Consider the following 25,444-nt stretch of genomic DNA (forward strand, 5'->3'; position numbering starts at 1 on the left):
CTTGGAGAGGATGGAGCTAGGAGTTGCTATAACTCCTAACTGAGTCCTTTTTCCCGGTGGAAGGTTGGAGTTGGTATTTGTCTAATTATTGGGCAAGGTGACCCACTTCGAGGTGGACGTCAGTAAATAGGAGTGGACGTCAAAATATGGGGTGCACTCTAGTATACGGGGGTGGACATCAGTATTTGATGTGGATGTCAGTGTTTGTGGGTGGACGTCAGAATATGGGAGGAGGGTGGATGTCAGTATATGGGGGAAGGGTGGACGTCAGTATAAGGGGGGAGGGTGGACGTCAGTATAAGGGGGGAGGGTGGTCGTCAGTATATGGGAGGAGGGTGGTCGTCAGTATAAGGGGGGAGGGTGGTCGTCAGTATAGGGCGGAGGGTGGGCGTCAGTATAAGGGGGGAGGGTGGTCGTCAGTATATGGGAGGAGGATGGACGTCAGTATATGGGAGGAAGGGTGGACGTCAGTATAAGGGGGGAGGGGGTACGTCAGTATAAGGGGGCAGGGTGGACGTCAGTATATTGGGGGGAGGTTGGACATCAGTACGCTGACGTCGATTTGAATAGTTATCATGATCCTAATTCTAGTTTATGTCATCTCAATTTTCCATCATTTCTCCTCATGTACAAACCCTCTCGACTATATTTTTTATGCATCATTTGCTTTTAATTTTACGCTCTATTATTTTCATAATTGGCTTTATTCCTTAACTTTTATCTTCTATCCCCTGAATTTTTACCTTACCAAATTTTTTCTCCTCCGTTTTGTGTTTACCACTTTCACGTTCGTTCGTTTCATATTCCTTCAGCTTTTTTCTCTTATAATGAGCGCTCTGCTCTTTAAGTGACCCTGCTATAATTATACCAAACACGAAACGCTTAAAATGAACATGATGTAACACGGGGAGGGTTTCTCGAACTATCTTTCCTTCTTCTTTTCCCTCTACCCGTATTCTTACTTTTTATTCTCTACAAGGGACTCCAAAACTTTTACTAAAGCCGACTCCACGCCACGAGGTCCTAAGACGATTGACCGACTTAGGATTCTACAACCCGTATGACGTGACCTAGGCTTTGAGCAAAACCCTAGAGTCGTCTCCGCCGCCACCACCAGACCAGTAACACTGAGCAATGATCGAGGTCTGGATCGATCATGCTAATTAATCAACCTTGGGGCTTGATTCCCACTAGTAACCGATGACCTTGGAAACTTAGAGTGTGGAATTAATTACACGGTAAAGATGACTACCGATTTGGTGTTAGAATCGGCGCCCAATCCAACTCTGCCTCGTGTGGACCACGTGACCAGGACAAGTTCACATAACTTGAACATACACATGGAAATAATACAAATGCAATTTATTAACTAATTAATTTATTAAAAGAAAAACTAAAACAAAATCTAAAGATGTTTACTCCCTACTTGACCTGAACGGCAATGAGTTGACTATCCCTATAAGGACTCATAAAGCAACTCTACCTTGGGCGACCAGCTAGATGTTGGGGGCGGGTCTTGGGAGAGGTAAGATGGTTGACCTCTCCCAGTTGATCTGGAGTCCACACTGATCTCTCCTCGTCTGGTCTTCCCCAGACTAGAGCATTGTATCCTTCTGCATCGCTTACCAAGTTACTTAGCCAGGTTTAAGTTATAACAATTAACCTCTGTTGTACTTAATTGATCCAGACTGGTTGAATTATTTTACTGAAGTTAAATTACACAAGCATCTAACGGCAGAGCTGTTCCCGATCACCAAAATGGTTATTTGAACTTTGAGAAATAGTGGACATGTCAACTCTGATGACCTATGACCGCCGGTCACTCGCGCCTTACAACTTAGATCCGATTCGTGACGTCACTGATGGTGACTTAACTCAAATCTCCTAATAATTAGAATACTCTTGGTACTATAACCAGGAATATTATACAATACAATTTTAATACAAAATGAATAAAGGCTAATTTCTCTAAATAAGTGAATACTATAGAATGGTTCATTATACGAAGCTATGAACAAGGCGTCGATTATTTTCACCGTGAATTCCCTAGGGGTCAGGGCCCGGGTCACCACGCGGGCCCTCCTTCCCATTCTCTTTTGTCGATAAACCACTCTGGATAATTCTTACAACCAGCCTAGTTTGTTACAACCCCCCCCCCCCCGCACAAGTACTTAGTAAACCTTGTTAATTTGTTAAAAATCACGAGGTTTAGTATCCAAACCTTGTAACACGGGGAAGGTTTCTCTAATTACCTTTCCTGTGTTACAATGACCCAGGCAAGGAAGACTTTCCTCGGCACAAAAGACCTCGTCCTGTAAATGAAGTGACAATTGCGTACAATGGGTGACTTTTGTACACAACGAGAGCTTCTCTTAGGTTCAAAGGAACGTGAATATATTATGGATAAATGTACTTGACGCACAGGAAGCTGCATCTTCCCTGCCTCGTCTGGAAAAGGTGATGCTCTTGCATCTCGCTAGTTCTTAACGAGCCGTGGGGCGCAGTGAAGGGCTGGGCTTACTTTAAGTCTTTCTTTCGCTCATTATAATTAAAATAGGACATCAAAGGAACTTTGGGGAGAAAATAAGTTGGCTTTGTTTATTTTATGTAAATTATAGCGTCACCTTACCAGGTTGTGTAATGTAATGTGTTTTCTGGCCAGAAACGGTGATTTGGTGCTTTTTTACAGTAAACATCAGAAAGTTTACTGCATGATGGGAAGATATGTTGAGTAATGTAGGCAAGGCTATGTCTCTTCCTGCCTGCTTTGCTTCACATGTTGGTCCACCAATCTCTCTGTGTCGCTCTTACTGTCTGTCTGTCTGTCTGTCTGTCTGTCTGTCTGTCTGTCTGTCTGTCTGTCTGTCTGTCTGTCTGTCTGTCTGTCTGTCTGTCTGTCTGCCTCTCTCTCTCTCTCTCTCTCTCTCTCTCTCTCTCTCTCTCTCTCTCTCTCTCTCTCTCTCTCTCTCTCTCTCTCTCTCTCTCTCTCTCTCTCTCTCTCTCTCTCTCTCTCTCTCCCTCCCTCTCCCTCTCTCCCTTGTCCGTTCTACTACTGTTATTTTGAAGGGAACTGAACAACGAGCATACTGTATTTGAGGAAATTTAGGAGAATAATATAAGGTGACTGTGATGAAGACAGATGTGTGGTATCCTAGCTCACTCTGACCATGACTGTGTATCTCCAACACTTTATCATCTGCTCAGAATATTGTATCTGCCACGCCACTCAGAACGCCCTAGTCCATGTAAACACACATTGTATTTTCCACTCAGAAGATTCATTTCCCTACTCACCATCCATTTTTTTCGTCGCTCTCAATACACGGAACATCCTACTAAAACCACTATCTCACTTTCAAGACTGTGTCGAATTCAAAACTCTTTCTCTGCTACTTGTAAAAAGCATTTTATTCTCTCAATAACTGTTTCTCCCAAGAAGGATCTTAAACTTTAAAGATGGAACCTATTACAGTTAAGAACTGTGCTATCCTCTTAAGATGGCGTTCATTACTCATATGAAGAAGATGTCATCTCCTCTTAAAAATATATATATATACCTCTTTCAGGAAAGAATGTATAATGCATTCCAAGACACCCTCTTCTTGCACAACTTTCATCTCGAACTAAAACGCACTTCATCTGTCACTCCAAATACTACATTTCTTGCATAAAATTCTGAACGCTAGCTACTAAAATCTCTTTACTTCTCGTATAAGATAGTGTAACTCTTCTTCAAAATATATTCCCGTCTAAAATCCTGTCACCGCACATTGTCCTACCGCAGGAGGGCGATGAAGGCAACGCGGACGTCGGGATCCTGGCGTCGGGGTTCCAGAAGGTGGTGTTCCGGGGCCAGAAGTGGGCCATCCGGCACCTGTCACTGGCGGGCCTGCTGCCCAGCACCCACCACTACATGACCTACGACGGCTCCACCACCCATCCCGGCTGCTGGGAGACCACCACCTGGCTCATCATGAACAAGCCCATATATATCACTAGGCAGCAGGTGGGTCTTGTGTCTAATATTTCTGTAGTCAATATATGGGTGGATCTTGTTTCACACATCTTTGTAACCAATATATCAGTGGGTCTGGTGTCTCATATATCTGTAGTAATATATGGGTGGGTCTTGTGTTTTATATTTCTATAGTCAATATATGGATGGGTCTTGTTTGTGCCCTCTCCTTTAACACTGTAATGTGCTAGACCTGTTTCTAAACTCTCGTTGTATACTATATATTGGTTGGTCTTATTTTTGTCCTCTTCTTGTGAACAATAAGTGTAGTAAGAGCTCGTAAGCTCATGGCATAACCACACCTGCAATAAATGGGATTAGTGGCACAAAGATATTGAATCCAATCTCTATTATTTCACCACCAACCTCCCTTATTTTATTAAGATGCAGGTACGGATCTCAGTCTTACTTTGTTAGGACTTATCCCTGTTGTTGGGTCAGTGCATGAAGTGTTGTTCATCACTGATGATCAGGTGGTGTTGGGTCAGTGCATGTAGTGTTGTTCATCACTGATGATCAGGTGCTGTTGTGATGGACTCCGTCGGCTCTTGGCCTCAGGCATCACGTGTGGTTCACTCTCCACTCACAACTTCTTTATCTTTCACGTACTTGTCATTGTTAAACAGTGCGTGTGAACTCTTAAATCAGTTTTATTTGTAGTTTCACCATTATACAAAGTTCCACGTATAAAATGGCTGCAATTAAGCAGGTTCTACATTGTTGAGTGCTGTTATAAGGTGCAGGAACAATGTTTACTGTGTGTGAGGGAGTATCGTGTCGCTGCTGTGGCGTCGGTGTGACGGTGTCCTTGTACATCCGAGTTGTGTTGTTGTTATGAATTAAGGAGCGACGACGAACGTTGGATCGGATGCACTTCATCTGTCACTCCAAATACTACATTTCTTCCATAAAATTCTGAACGCTAGCTACTAAAATCTCTACTTCTCGTATAAGATAGTGTAACTCTTATATCATAATGAGGGATCATAATGAGTTAATCGCAAATCCTAATAGTGAAACGTACGATGCATATCACCAGGCACTAAGATGCCTCGCGTCAAAGAAACGCACAGAGAGTCAAATGAATGGGGAACCCAAGGGGTCCCTCAGGGTGACAAGCAACGGCCCCGCCCCACACAGAGAACACTAGGGAGCAAAGCCCAAAACTCGGCCCCCAACTAATATGCAAAAGTCATGTGGCGCCCTCATGACGCCTGCCAGCCGCCCACCACAGCTGAGGGGACACGAGGAGCCCACCACAGCTGAGGGGACACCAGGAGCCCACCACAGCTGAGGGGACACCAGGAGCCCACCACAGCTGAGGGGACACCAGGAGCCCACCACAGCTGAGGGGACACCAGGAGCCCACCACAGCTGAGGGGACACCAGGAGCCCACCACAGCTGAGGGGACACCAGGAGCCCACCACAGCTGAGGGGACACCAGGAGCCCACCACAGCTGAGGGGACACCAGGAGCCCACCACAGCTGAGGGGACACCAGGAGCCCACCACAGCTGAGGGGACACCAGGAGCCCACCATCTCCAGGCACCTCCCCGCCATGCCGGCGCCGGACACCGTCACCCCGCCGGGAAAACCAGCCAGAAAACGTTCAAAATCTATTAACTATCCTGTAACCCAAGGCGATATATGCATCAGGCATCGTATAAACCAGATCGTTGAATCGGGATGCGAAACAATAGTATCAAATCCAAAATCGCGAAAACAGAATGCGATCCAACGGCTCCCAGGCAGAGGAGGGGTCCAGACGTCCGATATTTAATTGGGTTACTTCTACCATTGGGTCACAGTACCATGGGGTCACTATATTATTAGGTCATTATAGTGTGGAGTCACTATATCATTGGCATACTGCACCACAGGGTCACTGTACCATGGGGTCACTGTTCCACAGGGTAACTATACCATGGGATCACAATACCACGGGGTCACTGTACCACGTGGTCACAGTACCAAGGGGTCACTGTAACAAGGGGTCACTGTACCATGGGGTCACTGTACCACGTGGTCACAGTACCAAGAGGTCACTGTAACAAGGGGTCACTGTACCACGGGGTCACTGCACCACTGGGTCACAGTACCACTGGGTCACTGTATCACGGGGTCACTGTACCACGGGGGGTCACTGTACGACGAGGGTCACAGTACCACGTGGTCACAGAACGAAGGGGTTACTGTAACAAGGGGTAACTGTACCATGGGGTCACTGCACCACTGGGTTACAGAACCACTGGGTCACTGAACCACGGGGTCACAGTACCACGTGGTAATTGTACCACTGGGTCACAGTACCACGTGGTTACTGTTACACGGGGTCACAGTATCACGGGGTCACATTACTTCTGGGTCACTGTACCATGGGGTCACAGTACCACTGGGTCAAAGTACCACGTGTTCACTGTTCCACGGGGTCACTGTACCACGGGGTCACTGTACCACGGGATCACAGTACCACGGGGTCACAGTACCACGGGGTCACTGCAACACTGGGCTACAGTACCACGGGGTCATAGTACCACGGGGTCACTGTACCACGGGGTCACTGCACCACGGTGTCACAGTACCACAGGGTCATTGTACCACGGGATCACAGTACCACGGGGTCACAGTACCACGGGGTCACTGCACCACTGGGCTACAGTACCACGGAGTCATTGTACCGCGGGGTCACTGCTCCACGGGGTCACTGTACCACGGGGTCACAGTAACACGGGGTCTCTGTACCACGGGGTCACAGTACCACGGGGTCTCTGTACCACGGGGTCTCTGTACCACGGGGTCACATTACAACGTGGTCATAGTACCAAGGGGTCACAGTATCACGGGGTCACAGTACTACGGGGTTACAGTACCCCGGGGTCACAGTACCCCGGGGTCACAGTACCACGGGGCAACAGTACCACGGGGTCACAGTACCATGGGGTCTCTGTACCAAGGGGTCACTGTACCACGGGGTCACATTACCACGTGGTCATAATACCTAGGGGTCACTGTACCACGGGGTCATTGTACCAAGTGGTTACAGGACCAAGTGGTCATTGTACCACTGGGTCACTGTACCACGGGGTCACAGTACCACGGCGTCAGAATACCACGGGGTCACTGTACCACGGGGTCACAGTACCAAAGGGTCACAGTACCACGGGGTCACAATACCACGGGATCTCTGTACCAAGGAGTCACTGTACCACGGGGTCACATTACCACGTGGTCATAATACCAAGGGGTCACTGTACCACGGGGTCACAGTACTACGGGGTCACAGATCCACGAGGTTACAGTACCACGGGGTCACTGTACCACGTGGTCACAGTACCAAGGGGTCATTGTATCACTGGGTCACTGTACCACGGGGTCACAATACCACGGGGTCACTGTACCACGGGGTCACAGTACCACGGGGTCACTGTACCACAGTACCACGGGGTCACAGTACCACGGAGTCACTGTACCACAGTACCACGGGGTCACAGTACCACGGGGTCACTGTACCACAGTGCCACGGGGTCACTGTAACACAGTACCACGGGGTCACTGTACCACAGTACCACGGGGTCACAGTACCACGGGGTCACTGTACCACATTACCACGGAGTCACTGTACTACTGGATCACAGTTCCACGAGGTCTCAGTACCACGGGGTCACAGTACCACGGGGTCACAGTACCACGGGATCACAGTACCACGGGGTCACAGTACCACGGGGTCACAGTACCACGGAGTCACTGTACCACGGGGTCACATTACCACGTGGTCATAATACCAAGGGGTCACTGTACCACGGGGTCACAGTACCACGGGTTCACAGTACCACGGGATCACAGTACCACGGGGTCACAGTACCACGGGGTCACAGTACCACGGAGTCACTGTACCATGGGGTCACATTACCACGTGGTCATAATACCAAGGGGTCACTGTACCACGGGGTCACAGTACCACGGGGTTACAGTACCACGGGGTCATTGTACCAAGTGGTCACAGTACCAAGTGGTCATTGTACCACTGGGTCACTGTACCACGGGGTCACAGTACCACGGGGTCAGAATACAACGGGGTCACTGTACCACGGGGTCACAGTACCACGGGGTCACAGTACAACGGGGTCACTGTACCACAGTACCACGGGGTCAGAATACCACGGGGTCACTGTACCACGGGGTCACAGTACCACGGGGTCACTGTACCACAGTACCACGGGGTCACAGTACCACGGAGTCACTGTACCACAGTACCACGGGGTCACTGTAACACAGTACCACGGGGTCACTGTACCACAGTACCACGGGGTTACAGTACCACGGAGTCACTGTACCACAGTACCACGGGGTCACAGTACCACGGAGTCACTGTACTACTGGATCACAGTTCCACGAGGTCTCAGTACCACGGGTCACAGTACCACGGGGTCACAGTACCACGAGATCACAGTACCACGGGGTCACAGTACCACGGGGTCACAGTACCACGGAGTCACTGTACCACGGGGTCACATTACCACGTGGTCATAATACCAAGGGGTCACTGTACCACGGGGTCACAGTACCACGGGGTCACAGTACCACGGGATCACAGTACCACGGGGTCACAGTACCACGGGGTCACAGTACCACGGAGTCACTGTACCATGGGGTCACATTACCACGTGGTCATAATACCAAGGGGTCACTGTACCACGGGGTCACAGTACCACGGGGTTACAGTACCACGGGGTCATTGTACCAAGTGGTCACAGTACCAAGTGGTCATTGTACCACTGGGTCACTGTACCACGGGGTCACAGTACCACGGGGTCAGAATACCACGGGGTCACTGTACCACGGGGTCACAGTACCACGGGGGTCTCTGTACCAAGGGGTCACTGTACCACGGGGTCACATTACCACGTGGTCATAATTCCAAGGGGTCACTGTACCACGGCGTCACAGTACTACGGGGTCACAGAACCACGGGGTCACAGTACCACGGGGTCACTGTACCACGTGGTCACAGTACCAAGGGGTCATTGTACCACTGGGTCACTGTACCACGGGGTCACAGTACCACGGGGTCAGAATACCACGGGGTCACTGTACCACGGGGTCACAGTACCACGGGGTCACTGTAACATAGTACCACGGGGTCACAGTACCACGGAGTCACTGTACCACAGTACCATGGAGTCACTGTACCACAGTACCACGGGGTCACTGTACCACAGTACCACGGGGTCACTGTACCACAGTACCACGGGGTCACAGTACCACAGAGTCACTGTACTACTGGGTCACAGTTCCACGAGGTCTCAGTACCACGGGGTCACAGTACCACGGGGTCACAGTACAACGGGGTCACTGTACCACAGTACCACAGGGTCACAGTACCACGGAGTCACTGTACTACTGGGTCACAGTTCCACGAGGTCTCAGTACCACGGGGTCACTGTACCACGGGGTCACTGTACTACTGGGTCACAGTACCACGAGGGTCACAGTACCACGGGGTCACTGTACTACTGGGTCACTGTACCACGGGGTCACTGTACCACGGGGTCACAGTACCACGGGATCACAGTACTACGGGGTCACAGTACCACGGGGTCACTGTACCACGGGGTCACTGTACCACGGGGTCACTGTACTACCGGGTCACTGTACCACGGGGTCACAGTACCACGAGGGTCACAGTACCACGGGGTCACTGTACTACTGGGTCACTGTACCACGGGGTCACTGTACCACGGGGTCACAGTACCACGGGATCACAGTACTACGGGGTCACAGTACCACGGGGTCACTGTACTACGGGGTCACTGTACCACGGGGTCACTGTACTACTGGGTCACTGTACCACGGGGTCACAGTACCACGAGGGTCACAGTACCACGGGGTCACAGTACCACTACAACACACTGGGTAACAATAAGAACGAGGCACGTTAAGAGATAACCAATATTAATGTCACTATATGCATTTAACTCTTGTTAAATGTCACTATAAAATGTTTTATATAAATAAGGAAGAAACGGATTTTTTAAACTGTTATGATATAAGAGAATTAATAGAAATGTAATGAACAAATTTAATTTGTTAATTTTTATACGTAATAGTAATTTTTATGTTGAGATTATATATACAACCTTTTAAATAGCACACCATGCACGATAATCACATTTCACCATAATGGATAATTTTAAAGACTTTATTGTTCAATTAGAGTAAGGGTTCATTAGGGGAACACACTGATGTTCCTCGTGCAACAGCATGATAAGAACTGTTAACCTAATTCAGCTCATCTGAAGCCTTGCCCTAGAAAGTCATTCATGCAATGAGCTGATTATTTCAGTTAGGAATGAACTTTAAGTGCTAAGTTACAAATCATGTTAGTAGCAGGAGAAAGATGGAGCCAACTGTGTGTCAGAGGCTTCTTATTGTCAGTTGGTTGGAGTTCAAGCCTATTTATGTTGTTGAGTGAATGTTGTTTATGTGTTGAGCTCACTCAATATAACATTCTGAGTGAACCTGTGCGAGTCAGCCTAGGGACGATGTATCGGTCGTGGAGTGATGTTCTTGTGAGCGACACAACCAGCATGACGCTGAGCGCCTTGTGTTGTAGCAGATACTGGTTGTTCTCGAAGTTCAGCCAGGTGGATAATCTTGCCAACATTGTTCTTATGGATACATGTAAGGCAGCCGACGTATCTCTGGTGTTGAGTTCTAAGGCTCTGGAATACTAACCAGTCTAACTAAAACGTCTCAAGACTGGAGGTGAGTCGTCTTGCACAGTTCTCTACTGTGTCTACAATTCGGATAAACGCTGGGGGGGGGGGGGGGGGGAGGAGGGAGGAGGGAGGGGGATTAGATTATCCCTGAGAGGAAAATAAAATTGCTGATTGGAAGTATTAATTAGCCTGGTAGCCGTCAATATTTTTATTTTACATATGTAATGGTTAGAGTGCAGTCAGCACCATAAGACAGAGCTTTTGGAATGATGAATTGTATATCATGGAAGGAGACATTCCCCAAGAGCTAAAACACACCACTGTGGTGCACAGGCACCAGTTAAAGGGCTCTCAGACTGTACTCCATTATGAACTTCTAATGGAGTTCATTCCTAAAGAATAACGAAATTAGGTATAAGATACGCGGGATACCCAGAGAATGAAGGTGTCCAAGGTGCGGTTCTCGGCCAAACGCACCTGTAGTGTCTCGTGCAATACAACGGTCGCTGTAAGTGGTTCATATCTAGTGACTAACGCAAGTTAGTGGAAATGGCTGAACGAAATATCAGCAGTAGAAAGATCTTTCCGGAAACCGTATTATCGATCAAATAGTAAGCGATGAGGGTAAAAAAAATGCTCTGATCTGTTGTGAGATTATTATCTCAAGATTTTCTAAAGTAATTGACGCTATAGTTGCCGACCACTGAATGGTCTCTTCCTTTTAGGAGCTGGCCTTTAACTGTCTTTATCCATGTTGTAAATGCTGGGCAATGACGGTAGAGACGACGCCAGCAGTTGTGCACTGCTGGGTGTCAGTTTGGCACTACACAATATGGCACCTGAGCAGTTTGGCAACATGACGGCCTTACGTTTCTTCACTACTCTTGTAAGCTACGTCATCGAATCAGTTTAAGCTAATGCAAATCTCAGGTACCTACCACAGTATTAGGAACTATGAGAAAATCCACTGGAGCTCTCAGGTACTTAAATCCACGACCAACGGACTACCAGCATCAACCTCTACCTCTCTACCACCCTGACAAGCCCCTTGGTGGCCGGGTCGAGTCACCTAAGGGTTCCAGGTGATTTTAGCATTGCTATTGTGACGGTAACGCGTTGGTGTTCGGCTGTTCAAAAGCTAGGGGTATGGCCTCGTCACATATAGAAAAAAAATAGAAAATCTGGAACTTCGTCTGTGGTAAGGTAAGGAGAAGACACACAAAACACAAGTAAATTTTAACAATGAAATTTTAATTACGTTAAAGAAAGCAAAACAAGAATAAAAGGGACATACAAATTCGTATAATAAAATCAATCAAAGTAATAAGAATAATCAAATGGTAAAATGAAAAGTTACGTTAAGACAAATGAACAAATAACAAGTGTGAAACAAAGTAAGTAGGTGCCGGAATATTGGCTTCAAGCTATCACTTCTCTTAGTACACGTAAGCCTGGGGCTTAGTCTACCAACGAGACGTGTTAACCTGTCGAAAGCACGGGATATTCTGAAGACTGAGGTTGTGGTGGCCCCAGACATCAAGTAGTATGGTGGGTGGAGTGCAGTTGCAGCTAGACCCATAGCCAATCAGTGATGAGCCGGCGACAAGACAGGTAGTTTGGCGGTTTGAGGTAGAGCAGGTGTTCCTGGCTGCATACGTTTTGCGCTCTGGCAAACCTTGCTGGTGTTGTCGTTGTTGGATTTTTCTTCCATACTTGTTTTATATAGTTGTTTATATCGACGTCTTTTGGAGGGAAGAGCAGGCTCAATCTCTTGAAGGAGATTATCGTCACAACTCTCCCCCGAAGCCTGTGGTTCTGGAAGAAGTACGTCGTTATGTGGTGGAGTAATAGATGGAGTCGCTTCTACTTCATAAACTCTGGAGAGGGCATCGGCTATGGTGTTGTCAGAACCCTTGATATAGCGGATCTCCAGGTTGAAATCTTGTAAATACAAAGCCCATCGTAGAAGACGCTGGTTGGTGAATTGGGCTTGATGTAGGAAGCGGAGAGGGTTGTGGTCTGAGAAGATGGTTGACCGAGCACTTTTCAGGTGTGGAGTGAAGTGCTGGATGATGAAGAGTAGCTTCAGGATGATGAAGAGTAGCTCCTTGCCAATTGTTCCGTAGTTCCTTGTAGCAGTAGTCGCTGACAGGTGTGTTCTCCTCGACTCTTTGCTGCATCACGACACCACCAACGTCGGTACCACTGGCGTCGACATGGAGGATGAAGGGCTTATCTGACGAGGTGAGAGTGGAATTAGAATATGGTAAAGGAGCACTATTATTATCCTGAAAGTATTTGGGAAGATCATTAAGGATTTCGGAATTAGAAAGCGCTGACTCCTTGTCAGTGCTTTCGGGAGGAGAAGCTGGGAAGGTCTCACTGTGGATGTAGGGTTCTGTGAAGGTAGAACAGTTAATCAGGACAGTGGGAGGAGTACCATTATATTGCTTCAGGAGGTTGACGTGGCACAGCTGGGTCTTCCGCCGCCTATCTGGAGTCTCTATAACGTAGTTGTTGTTATTTCTGCACTCTTTGACGCGGTAGGGTCCTGAAAACCTGTTTTGTAAAGGTGAACCTGGGATAGGGAAGTATGCTAGGACGAAGTCTCCCGGCTTAAATTTTCTTACTTTGCTGGTCTGGTCGTAATGAGTCTTCATCCTCTCCTGGGCTTTCAATAGATTATCATGGGCAAAACGGTGGACTCTCTCTAGAATGTGTTGAAGGTTTTGAAGAAACTGGGGCACATTCTGATGCTCACTGAAGGTGGCATCTCTGAGAGAGTCTTTGAAAGCCTTAAGGGGAGTACGGCACTTACGGCCGTAGAGCATCTCATAAGGAGATACTCCTAGGGACTCATTGGGAAGACTTCTGTAAATACACATTATAAGGTCGATTTGCTTATCCCAATCCTTAGAGGTTTCACTACAAAACTTTTTCAAGAGTGCTTTGATAGTCTGATGACTACGTTCAAGAGAACCCTGTGAAGCAGGGTGATAGGGGCTGGACAATACCTGTTTGATGTTGAACTCCTCCAGTGTCCTTTTGAAGAGATCACTGGTGAAGTTGGTACCACAGTCGCTCTGAATCTCCCTGGGAAATCCGTATTGAGTGAAGATCTTCAATAGATGTTTTACAACCGTAGCAGCCGTGATGTTCTTCACTGGAACTGCTATGGGAAATCTGGTGGTAGGACACAGGATGGTTAAGATATAGGCGTTACCTGAACTGGTCCGAGGTAAAAGACCAACACAGTCTATTATGAGTCTGTGGAAAGGTTCCGCAGGCACCTGTATGGGAATCAGTGGCGCTCTGGGAATGGAGATGTTCGGTTTGCCTGCCATCTGACATGTATGACACTGTTTTACGTAATGTTTGACGCTATTTACCATACCTGGCCAGTAGTAGTCTTGACGAATTCCATGGTAAGTCTTGTTGAAGCCGTAGTGGGAGAGTACTCCGTGGGCCAGGTGTAGAATAGTGGGCCGCAGGCTGGTAGGAATCACAAGTTGTTCGATGTTGGCCCAATCGTCCTCCTCCTTCAGTTTACTGGGTCTATATCTGCGGTAGAGCAAGTCGTTCTCTAGGAAGAACCCAGGAATACTGTCGGGTTGAGTCTCAGCCTGGAAAAACAATGGTGTTAAAGTAAGATCTTCCCTCTGCAACTTACGGAACTCCAACTTGGTCAGATTCGGGGGTAGTTTCTGAGGGTCTTGAGGGACAGCGGTAGCAGTAGAGTCAGCTGGCTGTGGACGTGCGGCTTGTGCACGGGTGGTCACGAGAACCGGAGGAGAAACTTCATCACTCTCTTGAACCTCTGCTGGAACATACGCTAGAATAGGGTTTATTGGCACAGAGTTACACACCTGGGGTTTGTCCATGACGATCAGGTTGGTCGGTTGCAGGTCTTCTGCCAAGTCGTTGCCTAGGAGAAGTTGCACTCCAGGCATGGGAAAAGGCTTTTCCCTGACGGCGACTTGGACTTCTCCGTTCACGTAGGGACAATCCAGGTGGACTCTGGCGAGAGGGTATGGAGTGGTAGCAGTGAGGTCAGTGATGAAGACAGTTTCTCCGGTGTAGGCGATGTTGGGCACAGCCGACTTCAAGATGATCGATTGAAGAGCCGCTGTGTCCCTCAAGATCTTCAATTTGAAACGTCCCTCCAGATTTGAACCGTTGGCAGAGACAGTTCCAGTATACAGGTGGTTACTGAAAAGAGAAAGATCATTAACATTAACACCAACATTCATCACAGGCTTACCGGACTTAGGAGGAGCTAGTTTGGGTTTCTGTGGGTCAGTGGTTCCCTTGTATTGAGACTTACCACACTTGTCTATGGTATGTCCATTGAGTCTACAATATTTGCAGTACAATTGCGAGCCAGCTTGATCGGTGCTCGCTTTCTCGTAACTGTACCACGACTTCTTACTGGAGGATGGTTCTGGTGTCAGCCGGTGGATGAGGCTGTAAGTGTCAGCCGACTTAGCACACTTCAGGTAGTCGGTTTCTTCTTTATCTGCTAAGAAGAGACGGACAGGAGGCGGCACACGCCTCAAGAATTCTTCAACTAGCATCAGGTTGACGAGTTCTGTAAAAGTAGAGACATGTGCTGCTTCCAGCCATTTCATGAAATACCTCCGTTTTGTGTTAGCAAACTCGAGGAAGGTAGTGGTACTTGCCTTCAGGTGGTCACGGAATTTCCTTCTATAACTTTCTGTAGAGAGGAGGTAGGCGTCCAACACTGCTTGTTTCAGAGTCTGGTAGTCATTCTCAGATGCCAAAGTACTGAGTGTGACTGCAGCTCTACCTGTAAGATGGACTCTGAGAAGTGTGGCCCATTGGTCGACAGGCCAACTGAGTTGATTAGCAAGGGTTTCAAAGGTGGTGAAAAATACATCAACTTCTGCTTCTACAAAGGATGGCATTAACTTACTTGCATGTGATATATTAAAACTGACGGGAAGATTGGCAGTAGCTTGCTGGCGTTGAGTGAAGTGTGAAGTTTCCAAGGCGATTTCGCGTTGACGACACTCTAGAGCCAGAGTCGCTTGTCATGTTCGCGTTGCATCTCCAACTCGCGTTGTTTGGTTTCAAGCTGTACTCGTTCACGTTCATGGAGTAATGCGACCTCACGTTCGTGTTCTTCTCTCCTCAAGGCAGCTTCGCGTTCTTGTTCTTCTCTCCTCAAAGCAGCCTCACGTTCGTGTTCTTCTCTCCTCAAAGCAGCTTCGCGTTCTCTGAGGGTGATTTCTCGTTCTTGTTCTTCCCTCCGTATGGCAGCTGATCGTTCTTGTTGTTCGAGGGCTTCCCTTTGCTGCTCGCGTTCAATCTTGGCCAGCTCTAGTTTGAGTTTCATCGTCACCAAATCAGTTTTATCTGCAATATAGTAAGTTTCATGAGTTTCAGAGTCTATCTTACCTTGCTCTAAGAAATGATCCAGCAACAGATTGTGTATTTCACTCTTGTTGGCTTGGTAGGGAACTGTTAGCTGATACTCATGTGCAAGAGTTTGTAATTCAGTCTTCTTGGCATGACTTAAAGTTCCTATTGCACCTGCTGGATCTGCACGGAAAGCTTGGAGACGAAACATGGTGAAATAAGCAAATAAAGGTATAACGAATATTCAGTTATAGTGAATGTCAGAAACAGGACAACATGGCAACTGGTACCTATCCTGTGGGATCTTTAACAATTAAAGTTAAGTACAAGGTGTTAAATGTGTACAAGGTGTTATTTAATTGAAATCAAAGGCGCAGGAAATCTTGTACCCGGTACTCATGTAAGAGGATAAGGGCAAGAAAATCCTACTAACAAATGAAACAGTTTCGAAAACAAATGAAACAGTTAATTGCCTCAAAAGTAAAATTGGTAGTCCAAGGATGTAGGCATACCTTGCCGAGTCTCTATAGGACATAAAGCAAGTTTTTCCTACTGAATTTAATATGATACTTACAGAATTAGCGAACTTTTGTGCTCTGAAAAAGTAAGCTAATTCCCTATCGTTGTATGAATCATCATCTCTGACTGACGTGTAGGGGTGCGAGGTGTCAACTGGTGACGAGAACTGCTGCTGAGGTCCCAATTCAGCAACTAAAGTTCGAGCTAGAGGAACTATGGCCCTCTTTGTCCTCCTACAGTCAGATTGCAGAAGATTGGGTGCACTTGACCCGGGGCAGACCACAGTACCAGGGTACCAATATGATGATCTGTCAAAAATGAGAAATATCCAAGGGACAAAGATGGTAAACACGAGTCATAACACGGAGGGAGAGATGACCAATTAAGAGTATGACTGCGGCCTACAGTCACCACGTAATCCAAAGTTGTCTCACCTTCACCATATGTTACTCTCGTAATGCACAATACACCGCACCATATAAAAAATGAAATTGAAATTGAAAAATAGTAAAAGCTACGTTAACAAAGTTAAATACGCTTACCATAAATTACCACTTGGCACCAGTACCTGAGTGAAGCTCCCGGACAGGCCCCCATATAATATGTGACGGTAACGCGTTGGTGTTCGGCTGTTCAAAAGCTAGGGGTATGGCCTCGTCACATATAGAAAAAAAAATAGAAAATCTGGAACTTCGTCTGTGGTAAGGTAAGGAGAAGACACACAAAACACAAGTAAATTTTAACAATGAAATTTTAATTACGTTAAAGAAAGCAAAACAAGAATAAAAGGGACATACAAATTCGTATAATAAAATCAATCAAAGTAATAAGAATAATCAAATGGTAAAATGAAAAGTTACGTTAAGACAAATGAACAAATAACAAGTGTGAAACAAAGTAAGTAGGTGCCGGAATATTGGCTTCAAGGTATCACTTCTCTTAGTACACGTAAGCCTGGGGCTTAGTCTACCAACGAGACGTGTTAACCTGTCGAAAGCACGGGATATTCTGAAGACTGAGGTCGTGGCGGCCCCAGACATCAAGTAGTATGGTGGGTGGAGTGCAGTTGCAGCTAGACCCGTAGCCAATCAGCGATGAGCCAGCGACAAGACAGGTAGTTTGGCGGTTTGAGGTGGAGCAGGTGTTCCTGGCTGCATACGTTTTGCGCTCTGGCAAACCTTGCTGGTGTTGTCGTTGTTGGATTTTTCTTCCATACTTGTTTTATATAGTTGTTTATATCGACGTCTTTTGGAGGGAAGAGCAGGCTCAATCTCTTGAAGGAGATTATCGTCACACTATGTATATTGTTATTGTGATTTTTTGTGTAATTAGGTACAATATCTGTGTACACTCTTCAAGTGGGACTCCTCTGTGGATGGTGGTTCTCTTGTGAAGCTCACAGAGTAGCGATGTCATTGGTCGTGAGAATTTAACAGTGCTAATGAAGCAATTAATTCACTCAGGGTCCTCATCAAGTTGATAAAAAGTGGTTAATGGCTGTTAGTTATTAGTGTTGAAAGCCTAGGAGCTATTATAGTGTTGATGAAATTTATCATAATAACCTATGGAATGGGTTCCAAAACTCACATCATAAAAATTAACATAGTTCGATGAATAAACTTACTCACTAATACATGGATGCTTGAATTTACTCGTGACTGGTGTCAATCAAATCTTAATTGCGCTAGAGATACATAGCTCATCTAGCTAAATGATAACGGTTCCCACAGGAACAAGTTCACCTAACAATCAGGGACAACCCATAATTAACTCGCCTCTTCAATCACTTGCGGTAATGAACCAGGACACTGGAGTTTACCGACGATTGGGCAATGGTAATACATGCGCTATAAATCTCAATACCTCGCCAATCGGACAAGTAATTGGCATGCACAATTATTATTCAATAATCAGTAGTTAGCTATATGTGAACGTACGTTTAAATTAAAAAATGTCACCACGAACTTCCATTAAAGCTTTCTTGACGTACTACGTTAACAAGTACGTGTTTACTGTCTTTAGCCTGTCTTTGATCTGTCTAAGTATTTGGGTTGGGGAGAAAGATTCATGGTCAGCTCCTCGCAGAGAGATACTCTTGCAGTAAAGCCTAATCTGTACTTACGGTGGCCGGGTCCTCGTTCAGGCACATTCACCTACTCAGGTACTCAATCGTAGTGGTCTCCTTGGTACAGCCGCATGCGGCAGTTTTGTCAAGACGATACTTAGGTGAATAAAACACTCTCGATGATGTGTGGTAGATAATGAAAAGTTTTTTTTATTTATGAAATAAACACAGAGCATACTAAGGACAATAAAGAACAGACAAAGAACATGAAACAGAAAAGGATAAAAACCAAATAAAACATAACCTTGAACCATGTACAGGATACAGAATATAAAGACAAAAGGGAAGAGAACAAAGAGTACAGAAAAGAACACAGAAAATAAGCTCGCAAACAATCCATTCCCGGGCAAATGAGAAGTACATTACACACCTAAACACACAAACACACACATACACATCCCGGACAGGCCCCCAACACACCAGTTGATTGACAGTTGAGAGGCGGGACCAAAGAGCCATAGCTCAACCCCCGCAAGCACAATTAGGTGAGTACAATTAGGTGAGTACAGGGAAAGGCAAAGCAGACCCACATACAGAGAAAGCCAGAAGGGCCCTACAGAACCCAACTCACACAATCACATAACCGGAACACGCTGGAACCGGGAACACAAACCCGCATCACACACACACACGCAACCACCCACACACACCCAACCACCCGCCCCACACACACACATATATAAGTACATAAAAACAAATGTAAGAAAAAGACAAGTAAAAAAAAGGACAAATCATTAACAGAACAGAAGCATAAACTACATAAGCACAGGCTCGCGCAAACAACACAGGAAGCACAACATATAAACACACAAAGGAAACAAAACAGTACAATATATACAAACCACAAACAAAACATAATGCCCAAACTGGGTGAACCAAAACAAGGATACAAAACATACATATAGCAGACAAGGCGACAAAAACAAAAATACAGGGAGAACACAGTCAAGCACAAGGACTACACATATTTATCCGTGAACTCCTGCGCCGGAAAGCGCAAGGGATAAGCCTCCCAAATCAACATTTCATCATCAGTCACCTGACGACCAGGAGACACACGAGGCCAAGGCATGAAATCTGGCACCTCATAGATAAACCCCTGTTCTCGCGGCACCCAAATGGTAGAAGAGCACCATGGGATGGGACGCACCCGTACATCCAAAGTGAGTTCCATAGACTGAGTTTGGAACTCACTACTTAGCACTTCCCCAGAGGCCGAGATCACAGAGAGGGGTCTCGCACTATGGGGGCCCCGTACTTGGAGCCGTACTAGGATGCGCACTGGGCATCACACTAGGACACGCATTAGGCTCCTCACCAAGTGTCGCACATGGCGTCGCACAAGGGGGACCCGCAGACGTGCCAGGACGCCCACCACCAAGCACAGGAGCAGAAAGCACCCCCACCCGGCGCACATCTTTCTTCAACACCCGACGAGGTCCCGATCACCCAGGGTAACCCCCACGGAGGGGAGCCACGAGCAGGAGGCGCAGGGGCCGAAACGGAAGAGGCAACAAGTTATGGTCTGCCCTGCGTAAAAAGCACGCATGGTGTACCCCATCAACGTAACAGTGGGAAGGATAGGTAACTTGAGATGCAGGGCAAGGGTCCTGGTACCACACTAGACCCGACGCCACCTGCCGGAAGAGACAGAGTTCAACCTGAGGGAAACCACAGATACAGAGACGGTACCACCGTCACCAGGGAAGGTAAACGAACGCCCATCACAATGGGCCACGAAGTCGTGATAGACAGCTGGGGAATGGAACTTGACGAGTGCTTCGTGGGTCGTTAGCAGCTGGATACCAAAGGCATCAGACACTCGAACGCGGAGCATAACCAACAGAATAATTTCCACAGCAAGATATGACGCTCGGCCCGAAAACTCCAGGCCAATGGTCTCCGAACGGAGAATAGGGGGAAGGGGGGTCCCCATAATGCCAACTTAAAACAACCGGTGGGCTGCGCCCCTGGTGTGTACACCTCAACAGCCGGGTCAACAATGAGTGAGGCGTACAGCACACACCCTCACACGGCGAACTCTAGAGACCCTAATGAACAGGTGGTAGCAATGATTCATTGGTGGGTAGCGCATGCTCGGTGATCAACTCCTCTCATAGGTGTTCCACCAAGGCTAATTCATGGACAGCAATGCGGCAATGCGTCACAATGGTGCAATTGTTGCTGCAAATCATCTAGGCTTCTAATGCCAGTGATGACTTAAAATGACCATAATTATGGGGCAGCACTTTGGGCCACGTTCTTTCTCTTCTCTCACCATCTTGTGCTCTTCCTTAGGTCACTAGATCACCTTGTTACGTCTCTAATTTTACTGTCGTGATTCTGGCCGTTTGCACGATATAGTAATAAGCATCTTCTGGTATAATTTGACGTTTCAACTTAGTGGAATTATGAAAGATGTTTATCGTCTAGTAGAGAACAATCCACCACCCAAGTGCCTTGTGGAGGGCTTGGTTACAGAATGGTTGTTGCGCTCCTGCCTGCAGCCAGAACCCAAAAGCTTTCTCACGATATGCAAATCAGAGGTAGGCAATTTTACCGCCTTTCATACACATTATTGGTGATGTAGACCATGACGTCACTGAAATATCAATGGTCTTCATCGACCGTAAGTGAATGACCTGAGCTTTTAAATCTCCTCCTTCTGCCTGAGGAGAAAATCCAGTCTCTATATACTAAGATGTTGCTCTTCCTGGCGCTCCTCTCCTTGTAATGTTTCATTGTGTAATTGGCTAATCTCTCAATGGGAGCACAAAGCCCATATTATACAATGATGACTCTCGTGGTGGCTTCAGCTTCACAAAGACACCAGACACGCTTCATCTATCCAACAATATTATAGATTCAAAGACAATTGCATTCCTGCTGGTTGAACTTATGTACGGATGAACACCATCTCAACTCAATATGCAACATTCAGCTGCTGTGGAAATTGACTTCGTAACATCTTACATATGTCGAGTGATTTAAGGAAATTAATGGCCACTACTGACAGCTATGATACAGTGCTTGAGTCAAACTATGGAAGTCATCATTCGACATGATGGGCTTGTATTATTTTACAATTCCAGAAAAAATATCTGCAGTTGGTCAACTTTTCTTAATTCCCTGACGCAACAGTCCCATCTTCTCGATTTAGTGAGGATGAATATTTATGCTAATCTTTGACCAGAGACTACTAGATTATGGATCCGTATATTTTTGGTGCCACTTTTCTTCCTATTTGTGATTCTCGTTAACAGATGTCCCAGTACTAATCTCTTTTTAAATAATACAAGCGTCACTGTGAATATTGCTGTTGTGATCGGAAGAATGTCTTTCATATCTCCCCAAGACTTTGCTTTTGCCTTTGCTACTTCCTGGCATCATTAGCCCAACAAGGCGTAATCCGAAGGCTTGGTCTCATGCTGCCTGTGAGGGATGTACTTGTGTTGGTGATCCAGTTTGTTAAGTTATTTACTTGGCTGTTCACGGATCCCTAGAGTAAGGAACTCCATTATGTGACTCCTACGTCTGAACAGAGGGCTGGACAGTTCCCCTTGTCCCAGAACCAGGATGTGAGAATTTATTTCTTCGTCCCATTCTGTCGAAAGAAGCAGAGTAATGAAATATTAGTGGCAGGTATAAGTAACTAGCCTGACATGCAGGCAGGTCACTGATGACAGGATCAAGGGAAGAACTGATACAAGAGTTGGGAATGATGTAAAAAAAAAATTCTGGTCCATTGTTGCCAAGAGTTCTTTTAAATTCCTCTGTAGGAGATACCTGCTGATGTCGCCCTTGATAATTATAATGTGCTGTCAGTAATGTTGCATTTGTAATGAGTAAGATCGTTTATCAGGAAGGTGATTTGGGATGCACCAGTAAGGCTTAGCCATTGCCCTCTCTAGTTTTAAGGCATTGAGAATTATACAACGTTTGCAAAACATAATTTCGTCATGAACAACATCAATAGGCTTGGTATGTACATATATAGTGAAGAAAACTGCAACTCTTCCCTCCTCCCCCACTGCAAAGATTTTTGGAACACATTGATATGTATAATTATATATAAATTACGTATGATAAGTGCAAATATTTAGAAAATGTATATTCATAGTGAACAACATATAAATGAATCAAAAACAGGAGACTCAAGCAGGACCTTTCCGTTAGTCCGACAGACATACTTTGGTCCCCAAAGTTAATAAGGAAAGCAGCAATTAGACAAGTCTGCCTGTCCCCAAGACCAGACCCCTCTGCTAAAAGATGAGAATATCTACGTGATAACATCTTGAAGGTGTGGCCTACATATTGTGTTTAAATCTAGTCTTCATGCACTCTCTAATGGTCTACAGAGGTTGAGACGATTAGCTGAGTTGCGAGTGACTTCCACACATGGTAAATTGCTGGTTTATCGTGTCAATCAGCAAATCGCATGTCAAGTTGCGGTCACCAGATTGTCGGCTTTTCCGACCATTCTCTACTGTGTATTTCCAGCAGCTGTATTCATACCCTCTCTCTCTCTCTCTCTCTCTCTCTCTCTCTCTCTCTCTCTCTCTCTCTCTCTCTCTCTCTCTCTCTCTCTCTCTCTCTCTCTCTCTCTTTCTTTCTTTCTTTCTCTCTTTCTTTCTTTCTTTCTCTCTCTCTCTCTCTCTTTCTCTTTTCTCTCTCTTTTCTCTCTCTTTTCCCTCTCTCTCTCTCTCTCTCGCTCTCTCTCAATTTCGTAATATATGCAACTGTTTTCCCAACTATTGTCTTGTATATAATAACAAAACCCTTATCTAAGTAATATTATGATACATTTGACTTCTCTGTCCCGTTATTTATTCTTGTCGCAATACCTTCATCCATTTCTCTTCCCTCATGCATTTCGAAAAGCTTTTTTATGTAAAGTTTTTATATCAATCATATATAATCTGGCATTTAGTGCTGTCTTTCAAGTGACATCACGTTTTTCAAATTTGTCTCTCATCTCATGAGCTGAGCTGCCAAGTGTGTTTTATATCTTCGTGTTCCACAGTTTTTCATGATACATTTTTTTTAATTATTCCTGTGTTTCTCAGCTCTTACGTGTACCTCTGGTGTTTGTCCGCTCATTTGGTTCTCCATTACTGCTGCATTATAGATTCCTTCTCACTGCGCCATATCTCATGTAACAAGGATTCTGTCTTGTTACATGAGATATGGCGTATATCTCATGTAACAAGGATTCTGTCTTTCTTCTCCATAATTCCAAGCACTTAGGCTGGACGGTATGGCGGCGGTCTCGCTTCATGCAGGTCGGCGTTCAATCCTCGACCGTCTAAGTGGATGGGCACCATTTCTTCCACCCTCTCTCCCCCCACCCCCGGTCCCATCCCAAATCCATATCTTAATATCCTGATCACTTCCATGGGCTATATAGTCGTAATGTCTTGGCGCTTTGTCCTGATAGTTCCCTTCCCTTCCCCATAACTCTCGCAACAGATTGCTCATTGCCTCTCTGTCTTCCCGCAGAAATTGCTTTATTGTTCTTCCTCCTGTACCTCCCTCGCCCTGTTCACATTGGCTTCTTCTCCCTCAATCTTCTTCTCCATCACCGTCGCATCCATGGTTTCTTGTCTCTATATTCTCCATCACCCTTGTAGCGCAGATGCTCCATCATTCTTCACACGGCACAGTGAAACCCGCAAACTTTCCCAACGTCAGGTCGAGTCCCTGGCGATTTTATAATAGAAACAGATCTCACCTCTCAGTCGCCTCCACTCCCTGTTTCTCACAACCTTTTCAAAGCTTTTCTCAATCATTTTTGCGGCGGGATGGCTGGTTCCCTCTCTCCGTTTTTAGCTGGAATGGCTTTCAGCATCCGGCTTATTGGGTCCTGGATTCGTGCCGGAGAGGCCACGCCATTTCCCTCCATTAAGTGGTAGTGGACGGCATTTTAATCCGGCGAGGATGGGTTGTGGGGAATGATGGATGCCATTCCCAGCCTGTGAGTGGTGGTGGGAGTCATTTCTCTTCTGTCAGTGCTAGCGGATGCCTTACTCATCCTGTGAGTAGCAGTGTCGCCCATAGTCAAGTTCTGATTGGCAGTGAACCCCATATCCATGTGGTCAGGGGAGGAGAACTCCATACCCATCTTGTGAGGGGCTGTCCGGATGACCTTACACGTTTACATTTCCTTTGGATGACGTTCCTTTTCCATTCTTCCATCCCTCACCTTGCGCTCCCTCCCGTCCTCCATCCCTGATCCGTCTATTCCGCCCCCCCACTCCCCTCGCACCACCCATCCATCCCTCACCCGTCTCCCTCCTCCTCTCCTCCAGTACCTCTCAAACATCTCCCTTTCACCACCTCTCAAACATCTCCCTTTCGCCACCTTTCATAAAAATCTCTCTGGTCATAATACCGCCTAATTTAATTAAGTACGACAAACAATGAAACTGATCAATGTTTCCTCAATAATGGAACGTTTGGCGACCAAAATGTAGTGAGTTGGAACATTACAACACTACGACTTGCTGTAGTGTTCCAACTACAGCAAGTTGGAACACCCTGAAAGTGAAACACCAATACAGACGAAGAGTCACAATAACGGGGTTAAATGTATGATGATCGCACCACACATATGGTGATCAAACCACACATATGATGATCAAACCACACATATAATGATCAAACCACACATATCATGATCAAACCAC

The 25,444-nt window shown here is 46.4% G+C and overlaps 1 protein-coding gene across 1 annotated transcript in view; it reads left to right on the top strand.

Moving 5' to 3' along the window:
* LOC123753543 (carbonic anhydrase-related protein 10-like) overlaps nt 1–25,444 on the top strand; it is a 279,994-nt gene that overhangs the window by 225,567 nt on the left and 28,983 nt on the right. The window contains exon 4 of the mRNA XM_069331362.1: nt 3,785–4,006. Within this exon, the coding sequence (XP_069187463.1) occupies nt 3,785–4,006 (222 nt within the window). The remainder of the gene's footprint in view (nt 1–3,784; nt 4,007–25,444) is intronic.

The sequence above is a fragment of the Procambarus clarkii genome, chromosome 25 (assembly GCF_040958095.1).
Source record: "Procambarus clarkii isolate CNS0578487 chromosome 25, FALCON_Pclarkii_2.0, whole genome shotgun sequence".
NCBI classification, from domain to species: domain Eukaryota; kingdom Metazoa; phylum Arthropoda; class Malacostraca; order Decapoda; family Cambaridae; genus Procambarus; species Procambarus clarkii.